This window comes from Hyalella azteca, unplaced genomic scaffold (genome assembly GCF_000764305.2).
Source record: "Hyalella azteca isolate HAZT.00-mixed unplaced genomic scaffold, Hazt_2.0.2 contig16721, whole genome shotgun sequence".
NCBI classification, from domain to species: Eukaryota; Metazoa; Arthropoda; class Malacostraca; order Amphipoda; family Hyalellidae; genus Hyalella; species Hyalella azteca.
In genome coordinates, this window is record NW_025946530.1 from 84,841 (window position 1) to 96,099 (window position 11,259).

General features: G+C 39.2%; 1 protein-coding gene across 2 annotated transcripts; it reads left to right on the forward strand.

Moving 5' to 3' along the window:
- Positions 1-1,823: 1,823 nt before the first annotated feature.
- LOC108666002 (adrenodoxin) lies at positions 1,824-7,944 on the forward strand. 2 transcript variants are annotated; one of them, XM_018152806.1, is made up of 5 exons: positions 1,824-2,089; positions 2,569-2,678; positions 3,549-3,681; positions 3,982-4,393; positions 4,659-5,596. In XM_018152806.1, exons 1-5 carry the CDS (start codon positions 1,833-1,835, stop codon positions 5,376-5,378), a joined length of 1,632 nt encoding a protein of 543 aa, XP_018008295.1. In that variant the 5' UTR covers positions 1,824-1,832; the 3' UTR covers positions 5,379-5,596. The 2 variants fall into 2 exon arrangements, with proteins under 2 accessions (XP_018008295.1, XP_018008296.1); XM_018152807.2 differs by lacking the exons at positions 3,982-4,393; positions 4,659-5,596 and adding an exon at positions 7,423-7,944.
- Positions 7,945-11,259: the final 3,315 nt, after the last annotated feature.

Consider the following 11,259-nt stretch of genomic DNA (forward strand, 5'->3'; position numbering starts at 1 on the left):
TTTGCTTTGCGGCTTACTTAGGCTAGTTACTGGTGTGGCTGGTGCTGTGGTCAGTGTGGTGTGTGTAGGTAGCCTACCTAGACTGCAGAATGCTGAATGTGGATGTCATCACTCATCACTCCCCACTGAGTCCCCAGTCATCACTCCCACTCAGTCTCCCAGAAACAGAAAGTCCCAGACTCCCAGTCACCACTCGCCAGTTATCCAGTACCTAGCTTTCACAACATTACAACTTACAAGGATACAAGCATATTCATAATTCATTCATAACTTACCCTCAAAATCAATTTAGGTATTGTCATTTAATTTGGAATCAAGTGACAACTGACAACTAATGGAATGGAATTGTTCTATGAACGATTGATTATTAATGTAACTACAGTGAATGTTGTGCATTAAAATTACAAAACCTCATGTCATCTAATTCTAATGATCTATTGTCATGTTTACTAATCCAGGTACTGTTCCTATAAATTGTAAAACAATTTTAAATGATTTTATTTTTACATTTTAAACCCATCATTAATTTTTGCATCATATTCATGAAAATTATCAACATTATTTTATCTAGCAAATTATAAATTTAAAATAATTTTATACGAGTGTTGATCACTGGCTCACTGCTAGTAAATTTCTAATTTTTTCAATGACACCCAAGTCCTCATTTCTAATAACAATAAAGACGAATTCGAATCTTATTAACCCTTTGACAGGCAAGCATTGAAATATTCAGTAATTATTGATTAAAATTTAAGAAACCTGTTAAAGAAAGTAAGAAGCATTTCACAAAGTATTTATTCATACATATGTATTTTTAAAAATTTTGCATATTGGAGGAATAAATTGTGGCATTTTAAATGCCTTCTTAATGACCAGCTACCTATGTAATTGAGGAGCGCCCCAACCAAACTTCCAAAGTAGGACTGTAGGAGCACATGCCTTGGAAAAGGAGCTGACTCCCTCACTCTCCCTGGCCAACTGCATAACTGCGCTCCAGCACCCAAATCACCATCATTTCCTCTCCATTTACTAGTGCTGTAGATGCTTCAAATTGCACCACCTCCTGTTGTCAAGTGTTGAGTGCTCCGTTCCGTTGGTTGTGGTGGACCTAAGTGACTGTCCACGTCCTGGAATTGATTTTATGTCTGAGAATTTGATTGATCATTAACACCTTGCAGAGTAACATCTGCCATGTGTATTGTGTTTCAATTAGTTTCTATTACCCATAGCAGTTATAATGTACATATATTGTTGTTGTTCACTGGGCAAAGTCAAATAATCCCATTTTAATAGTAAATTGCTATCTCTAGATTGAAGATGCATAATAGCCTAATAGGCAACTGCTGTTTGCTTCTATCAAATCTTGGTGTCATTAACCTTCATTCTTCCATGCTTTACTGTCTGGGTGAGACCCAACTTTCTAAAGAACTATACAATGGTTGCATGATTGAAAATGTGTCATAAATCCAGTTATTCTTCCCAAACCAACCAACCTTGATCAACAGTTAGTATGCAGGTAGAGTGCATATAGCATAATGCCTCTGCTGAAACTATGCAATCAACTCTTTCCTATAATTTTACTTTTCCTAAAATCAATCCTCACCCCCATTCATCAGACTATATATTCACAGGTGGATGGCATAAGGCCTCTGGCAGATTAAAAGGAACTTCTTTTTCTAAAATTCAACCATGCTTATCTGTGCATCATTGCTCAGTAGCTGAGCCATTGTAATGTGTTAATTAATGCTGTGTAACTTTGATATAATTGTGAATGAATATTCCGTGTTATTTACATTTTATTTATGTATTTGTCCCCAGAGTTTTCAGCTGCCATGGCTATGTCATTACGTTATCCTATCTATTGTCAAAAGTTAAGACATTCAAACATTTACCAGCATTCAAAAATAATATTTCAGTTAAGGCGTCAAGAGTGCAATAAATTTTACTCAACTGCCAGAAATTTGTCCTCAAACCTCTTGAATTCATCAACAAAAGGAGAGCTACAATTCTTCACTGGACTGAGCAGATGCGCAGTTCATGCTGGAAGGACTAATAGATTTCACACATCAGTTTTTAATCTTACAGACAAGTGAGAGCTTCCTTTCTGTTCTGTTAGAGCTTGATGCTTAATGGTTTAATCTGTTGAAAAAATATATCTGTATATATATAGCTTGTAGAATATTCTGCAGAGAAACTTTTGATGATTTAAAGACTACTTATGGAGCTAATTTCTATTGTATTCATTTAGCTGTTTGGATAAATATTTCTATTTACACAATTAGGAAATTTGTTTAAATTCAGTTTATTTTTCTGCAGTTAATCTCCGAGATCATTAATAGCAAACAAAACTTGAATTAATTACTGTTTTTACGGCTCTTAGGAAGATCCTCCTATGAATTCATTTAGTGTTATTGTTAAAAAGAGCAAGTTATCATATTAGGTAACGGTACCAAATTTTAGGAGAAATTTGTAAGGTCTGTTATGAAAACATCTGATTATTGTAAACTGAGAATGATTGATTAATTAACATGTGCCTTCACCAGCTTTAACATACATTACTTGTTACAGGATTAAGATCAGCTTCAAGACAGAGAATGATACAGTCACTTTAGCAGGCTCCGAAGGGGACTCGCTGCTTGATATTGTCAACAACAACAACTACCAGATTGATGGCTATGGTGAGCAATGTCAACCTTGTTGTTGGAATATCTCAACACTTTGCATCATGAACCATTTGCTTTAAAGGAGAATCTGAGCTTCAAGATAATTTTGTATTTTTTTCTTTCAGAAAAAATCTTTATTTATACATGAAAAATGCATTAGTTTTTACAACACTTCTCTTTAACTTCACTTCTTGTTTGTTTGTCTCATTGTCTGTGTGTCTGTCTGTCTGTCTGCTACAAATCTTATAATCAATATTTAACACACTTCTACCTGTCCAATCGATCTGAATTTTGGCACACTTGCGTAAAGTTGGAGACAATGCATGAATCAATTGACAGAATAAATAATTTTATAAATTAAAAAAATTTTCATTATTAAAAAGAATTAGAAAATAATTTCGTCTGCTACAAATCTTATAATCCATGTATGACACAATTTGACCTGTCCAATTAATCTGAAATTTTGCACAAAAAGTCAGAGACAATGCATGAATCAATTGACAGAATAAATAATTTTGATAATTTACAAAATTTTGATATCTTAAAAAATTGTTGAAAAATTTTTTTTTTAATATTTGAAAATAAAATTAGAAATTCATTGTACATGTATAACATCCAAGACACTGTATTGTTCAGAAGTGTTGTCTTTAAAAAGTAATTTTTAAACGCATATTTTTTTTAAATAGAAGTAAGAGTAACATTGAAATAACAATGAATGTCACAAAATAATATTTTTCTTCAGTTGCAACTCAAGCAGTGAGCAATGCACCAAAAATATCTAATACAGTAATTGACAAGAAATTGTTAGTCTAAATAATTGTAATGTATTATAAAATCGGTAATTAGCAATCTATGTTCAAAGTAATAAAGACTGCATTTGTGCAGGAGCGTGTGACGGGACGGTTGCTTGCTCCACCTGCCACGTCGTACTCGACCAGGCCACCTTTGATGCCGTCAACAAGGGCATCACAGAAGAAGAGAAGGACCTCCTGGACATGGCATCTGATGTTGAAGCCACGTAAGTTGTGTGCTGCTGGTTTGTTCCTAAGATAAAGCAGCATTTTGTATGGGCACTATGTACATATCGTCCTATTTGAATGCTCCCAATGCCAAACTGGGTTACATTAGTATTGTAAGTTTACAGTAATTTCTGTCATATTTGTCGGTATAAAAAATTTGTTTGTCGGTAGCTGCTATTGCTTATCGTGAATCATTGTTCTATGGTGTAAGGTGTGGTTTGATTTACTCCAGAAAGTAATGCGTTAGGCAGTTGCTGGATGGCATAGTTGCTTACACATGGTTTTGGTGGTGCTTGTAGCTGCGGCTCGTCTCTCTCTCTGGCCGGATGTGGCTTCCTTGCGCCCTATGTTCTTGGTGCGGTCACTTGCTTGAGAGAAGCAAACTTTTGTCCCGATGTCTCAAAAGGAATGCAGTTAAAGTCCCCTGCCACCAAAAATACTACCGTCCAGTATTCACTTCCAAAATTAACTCCTGACGCGCGAATGTCCTCTAAGGGTAATGCTAATTCACCGAATAGAAGTTCATACGAGCACTTTCATGGTAAAGGAAAAACATGGATACCAGATCGCCATTTAGGTGCAACTCTTCAGACCTCGGCTGATCAACTCTACGGGATAGAAAACTTTCAAGGCGCTGCGCCTGCGACGCCTGAAGTGGCTCAATCTTCGTATGGACCTTCAGTTTCCTTGGTGAAAACTGCACGTGGTGAGGTAAATCAAACTTTAGTCAAGAGCTTTATATGCGTTACTGATATGGGTTTATTGTTAAAATAAAATGCAGAATTTTGACGGACAACATTCAACTGCTGAAAAATGAAAGTGTAAATGGAAGCTATCATTACCTGGATTTTTTCTGTTTCGTCTTTAAGTTGGCATGTGCAGATGTGTATGCTTTATGCATAGAAAGGAGTATGCGCAAGCTAATGGATTGAATAATTTAGACTGTATGAATAAGTGACCCAGTTATTTCATGCAGTGTGTGCCTCGTGCTGCCACTACGGGAAGCTTAGAGGCCTGGAGAGTGGCCGGAGCATCAGCAGGAGCTCTACTTGGAGCCGCCCTCATGGCAGGATCCCCTTCTTTAGACGTACTATGGCAGACATTCCTGATGGCTGCTAACGACTCAACTCGTTTTGTGATTGGACCGTTCAGTCGCAAGTTCCTTATGGAGAAATACATACGTGATGCCATGCAGGACCTGCCTAACGACGCGCACTTGTCACTTTCTGGGAGATTCTTTGTGTCGCTCACAAACGCCAAGACGGGGGAAAATATCATTGTCTCTCGCTGGGAATCTACTGAGGAGTTGGTCGACTGCTTGGTATGTTCTTCTTACATCCCTGCGTTCTCCGGCGGAAACATACCTCTGTTCCGAGGAGTACAGTACATTGATGGCGGATTCTCCAATAATCAGCCTAGGCCTTTTGCACCTTGCCTTTGTATCTCACCTTTCGCTGGACGAGCTGACATAAGTCCCAGAGATGCTGCTGGGTGGGGCCGTTACGTTAGGTTCGCCAAGGCAGATCTTCTGCTATCCAAAGAGAATTTCACGCGATTTTATCGCTCGGTTATGCCACTGAAAACTGAACAGCTCTACCAGCTTTACTGGCAGGGCTATAGAGACGCTGAATTTTTCTTGGAAACACGAGTGCATCGGAATAGTGGTAATCTTAAGAATACATTCACTAGTCATTGACCAAAGTATTGCGTTTTATCTGAGAAACACGTAGAGTTACGGCTTTTTGACGAGTAAAATTAGTGGACAGAACTATACCGTATTACCAGTGGTGGGCACGGTCCGGTAATTCGCTAACTGCTAATTAGCGAAGCTGACGCTTTCCTTAGCCGTGATGGCTGACTACAACATATGTATGTCAACTAATCACGTCTTGTGTAACCTATCACGTCTCTTGTTACACAAGACGTGATTGGTTGACGTACATATGTTGACGTAGTCAGCCATCAGTGTGGCACACCGGCTAAGGAAAACGTCAGCTTCGCTAATTAGCGGTTAGCGGACTGTGCCCACCACTGCGTATTACTACAGTAACCCCATTAGAAAACTTCGTTCGGACAGTTCAGTCTCTTTTTTTTACTAGTATGTTCGACGTCTTTTGTGTGCTTCATGTGAACATCGGAGTAGATTTTATATTTGCTAGCAGGTCAGCGCACGGTCAGACTAAGTTGAACGATTGCGCCCAGCCTCGAGATGTGTGTACTGTATTAGATATGTTAGCAGTATGAAACATGTTAACGGGATGAGATATGTTTGCAGTATGTGTTGTGTTTAAAAAATGAATGTCTTCAACCTAGATCCTTAGTTTATTACTCGGTTGTTCCTCCGTCTTCGTGATAGATGTCTTATTTTAATCTCATATTTCCTGTTTTATAAGTGAAGTTGAACCACAAAGTGATTGGTGAAGGCGCATTTCAGACCATTTTTGGCATTATTAAATTTTCAAATTTAGGTAAGCAGCGACGTGACTGGATAAAATTATAGCGTAAAACCGAGCGTATGGGTGTTCTGCTCATAGTATCTGTAATGTTCAATTGGTCAGCAGCTGTTAGAGTTGTCGAATGAAACCTCAATTTCGTATCCACACTCAACCCGATTGAAACGATCGCACAAGCTACGCGTGTTTAATGCATCTCCGTTTAATGTAATGCATAGCATGTTAAGTAAAAATGTGGTAATCTTAACTGTTTTATCAGGTTAGACTCGTAGGTTAAAATGGAAGTTCATGAGAAACTTGGTCTCTGTAGTGTTTATACTGTAGGATAACTGATAAAACTAAGTCTTGTCTTGCCATTACGTGAATAATTTCATTATAACTTGCAGGAGGTTAGACAATTCTGGAATGGTTAGTACTTATTAATAGTCTGCTAAGATTTAAATAATTTTCGTCATGGATTTGTAAAAAATGTTTTACAAATTTCTACAATGTTTGTCATTGATTTACCCAATGTTTCGTGTATATTTGTAAAACTTTTCATGTGTATTTTTCCAAACTTCTTTGTGGATTCTTAACATTTTTTGCTTCGAACATGTATACGTACTATTTGTAGATTCAATATATAAGACAATCGCTGTGGATGCTCCGCTGTTTCTTGTGCAGTATTTTGCAAAGTTTTTCCTGTAACCAAATACAAAAAATTGCGACACGAGAGACTCAACCTTAACCTTTACAGATTGGAAAATTTTTGATCGGAAATTTCATTAAAGCTATCAAAAGAATTCAATAATTTACCCTTCGTTTATGAGTTTCATTGAGTTCGGCATTATTATTTATTAGGATATTAGGATAATTATTTTATTTATAGAGGCCATTGAGAACTGGAGCAATTATCCTCTGATTTTCTAAGTAGCAAAGCATGAGTATTATTAGTATTCAGGAACAGTATCTGACATTAACCTGGATTTTCTTGCGCCTGCTGATCAATTTCAACGAAGAATATGCACACCGGATTCTGGAATGACTTATTCAAAACTTGGTTGGTACTTGGATTCTTTGGACAATATCGGCTTATTATGCAGTTCGTAATCGCGGCTCGCTTGATAGTTGAAATGCTCAAGTTTTAGTTGAAATGCTCAAGTTTTAGTTGAAATGTTCAAGTTTTACTATAGTTTAAATGCGTGTTTCTCTTTATTGTTTATAATCGTGTAATCATGTATTTTGTCCCATATTACCGTGGGCTAGACCGCATTCTGGATTAGCTGTCCTAACGCCGTGTCTGGGCAGGTCGCGGCTGGGCTGCCAGGTGTACGTGACGCCGGCGGTGGACGGCGCGACGGTCGTGGTGCCGGCGCCCGTGGACCTCAGGGATCTCTGACGCGCCCGTGGACCTCAGGGACCTCTGACGCGGACGTCGGATGACCGTGGACCTCAGGGACCTCTGACGCGGACCTCGGATGACCGTGGACCTCAGGGACCTCTGACGCGGACGCCGAACAACCGTGGACCTCAGGGACCTCTGACGCGAACGTCGGATGACCGTGGACCTCAGGGACCTCTGACGCGGATGTCGGATGACCGTGGACCTCAGGGACCTCTGACGCGGACGTCGGATGACCGTGGACCTCAGGGACCTCTGACGCGACCGTGGACCTCAGGGACCTCTGACGCGGACGTCGGATGACTGTGGAGCCTCCTTGTTCTAAGGTCAAGGCCTGACACATTTATTATACATTTCATGCCATCGTATGCTATTCTTATTAAAACAATTAATGAATTAATTGGAATTTTATAGCGGATGATAATTTCAAAAGCTGAATATATGTGATTTTTTTGTTTGATGAAAATATGTTTATATCCATGAAGGGGTTTGTTCTATTTAGCGGTACTTTGTGGCGTGCGTGAGTTTTATTCTATTTTTATTGTTATTAACTAATGGTAATCATTGCTTTCACTTCATTTTGTATTACTTAACTCGTCAATCACTGCCGACAATTATGAACAATTGAACAATACATGACCCACTTCAGTTCAAGTTATTTGCTTGTCTTCACCTAATTCGTTATCCGCTTTCAATTATTGGTTAATACGTTTAAATAATTATTGTTTATTATTAACTTCAGCTTGATAATCTCGTCCAGAATTAAATTATCGAATTATGCCTTCCTCACCCGCAAGTTTCAAGAACAGACAAGACGAAGCTATGCAGGAGCATATGTTCAGTCTTAAAATGCCTAGCAAATTACGGACCAGGCAATAAGTCCAGCAGCTATCTCAATCAATCGTCAGCTATGGAAAGATCGGGTTCCAAAGGCCGGATCCCTTGTGAATCAAGCCACGAAAAGTTCAACAACCGGCAACAGGCCATGGGCCTATTTCTTCAGTGCCGACACTTCTATTCTATTCTAAAGTAAGGAGCCTTACCACCCACCTGTTGAAGCATTTAAATGCACGCACACGCATTTCAATATATTTTTTATTTACTGGGGTGGTTATTTATTTACTTGCGTTAGTATCAGTGTAAAACCGTGGCATTGTGGTAGGATTGTCATTTGTTTGTGTCGCGCTCTATCTTCTATATGAATTTTCCGTCGTAGTCTTCTAGAAGTTTTATTCATGTAATATCTAAACGCATTACTTCTTATGTTTAGGTATTGGGATTAACTGTTAACTTCAATTCAATTTATTGTTTTTAGCTATTGATAATCACAATTGTTGTTTTATTCCATTTAAAATATTGATATTGATTACAGTATTTATTTACTTGGTTGAATTCTGACTTCATGTTAGCTGACTAACATATAATTTCAACTTTCCTGAGGTTTTAAATAAATTCATGACGAGTGAAGCGTAAATTGAATGATTTAACAAACTTAAGTACGGCATATGTCAAAGTATGTAGTTAATTATTGTTAAGATGTTATTTGTTGTAATGTTGAACAGCTATTGTCCGTGGACGTTTCTCTTGTGGCTGATGGCCTATAGCGGCAATTTTCTATTTATCGACATTTGGAATAAAAATGATTATGGTATTTGATTTTTATTTCATTATGAATTTAATTATCTTTGAGAAATTAGAGGTCACGACGGTGTGACGATGCGAAAGATCTCCTTTGTTGCTCATTTTCATTCGTAATGAAAATTTGGTTCTAAAAGACGCTCGATTTTTTTAATTTGTTAGTCAATACCTGAGACAATTCATGCAAGATCCCAGCGGTGGAGCATCACAGCGAGCGAGTAGACAGTAGATCTCAAAAATATCTACAAGTACCTATATAGATAGATAAACATGAAAAACTTATGGAATTTTTCATTAAATAAAATATGAACATCAGAAATTAAACAGTAGATAAAAAAATATATAAAATAAAACAGTAGATCAAGCAAGAACAACGGTAGACTATATAAAACAAGTTCTACTTGTAGACACTACGGTAGATTTAACGATAAATTCTAAGTTTTGCTCATTCATGTAGCAACTCGATCTTTACAGAATTCTCGAGGAACACTTTTAACAATGTGGCATTAGGTCGAGCGCATGGTTGCCTTCCTTCGCTTAGTCTCATGTTATATTAGTTAAGTTGGATCGAAGCTCATGATTCTTTAAGTTGTTGGCGAGATATCGACGATCTGGCAGCTCTTCTCATACGGACCAACAAACGTGAGCGCATCCGGCACGCTAAGAGCTGTAGGCTGCGTAAGTTGCTCTTCCTCGACGGCCGCTTTCCGGTTCAATGGTTCAGATCGACTTGTCAGAGCCCTGAGGGAGGCTTATGGAGATATTCCACGTAACTTGAGAGATCTCGCTGGTGGGGAGGCAAGGGAGAGCCATCAGACAGAGTGTTGCCAAATTAGTCTGCGTTACTTGCGCTGCTGTGTCAGAGTTACAGAGAAAGTGCGCCTGGAGGTGGGTGGTGATCATGAGATAATTTACTCAAAACAGGTGCTTTTCTATTCCATGACTGGATGTCGGATAGTGGATTAGGTTGCCACAGAACGTAATAAATTGTAAAAAATTTAATTTTGGGTAAAATGAAATACTACATTCATCACTACTGCCGTCATCAATCCGCATTATCATTATTGTTACGGCCAATGCATCCACTATAATTCGTCCCAATTTGCTGCTGTTCACAGCCAATGGTCTGGATTCACAGCTGCTTCTGGCCAATGCATTCATCGCTGGCCAATCAGCACTCCATGATACTCAGTCCCAGAGCGCGGCACTTTTAACGAGCTTCAATGTAGTGCGATTGAATCAGATTGTTGAGAATAAAATGCTGCGCCAAATTGTTCGTAATAAAATAAGGCATTAAAAGCTGGCTCTGCGTCTCTCGATAATTACAGCTACCGCTGAAAAGAACACCAAAGTCCCTATTAATTTGTCCGATGCAGTTGTGTTTTTTAGCCCGCTTATTGGAATCAATCTTTGCCAGAAAAGCGAGTATCGTTCGTTTAATTAGCGAGGTACATTTTGATTGAATATCACATGGAGTTGGCGGCTAAAAGTGAGCTTCTTTGGTAAGCTGACGCGAGCCAACTTCGATCATTACGCTCGCTGCCCCACCACCCGCCACCCTACACCTGCCACCCGCCGCCCGCCACCCGTTTGTCGAGCCCCCATTCTAGATAACTGTTGACGCGATCGTAAGTCTTCTACGTGATCGTAAGTCCCCAGCATGTTCGTAAATCCCCAAAACGATCGTAAGTCCCCAAAACGATCGTAAGTCCCCAAAACGGTCGTAAGTCCCCAGCGTGGTCGTTAGTACACAGTGCTATTGTTAGTCCCCAGTTCGGCCGTAAGCCCCCAGCGTTGTTGCAAGTCCCCAGCGTGATCGTAGGTCCTCAGTGCAGTCGTAATTCCCCAGCGTGGTCGTCCCCAGCGTGGTCGCAAGTCCCCAGCGTTGTCGTAAGCACCCAGTGTTGCCGTAAGACCACAGGGCAGTCGTTTTCACGCGGTGGTCGTAAGTCCCATTTAGTACTGTTTCTTTGATAAGTTGGCTAAACAAATAAACCAGTTAATAACGTGGGAGCATCATTATTCCTAGGAAAATTATTGAAAAATATATTGGTCTGATCGGCTGGAGGCTGGAACGGTTCGACTCTGACTTGTGACGGATCCTG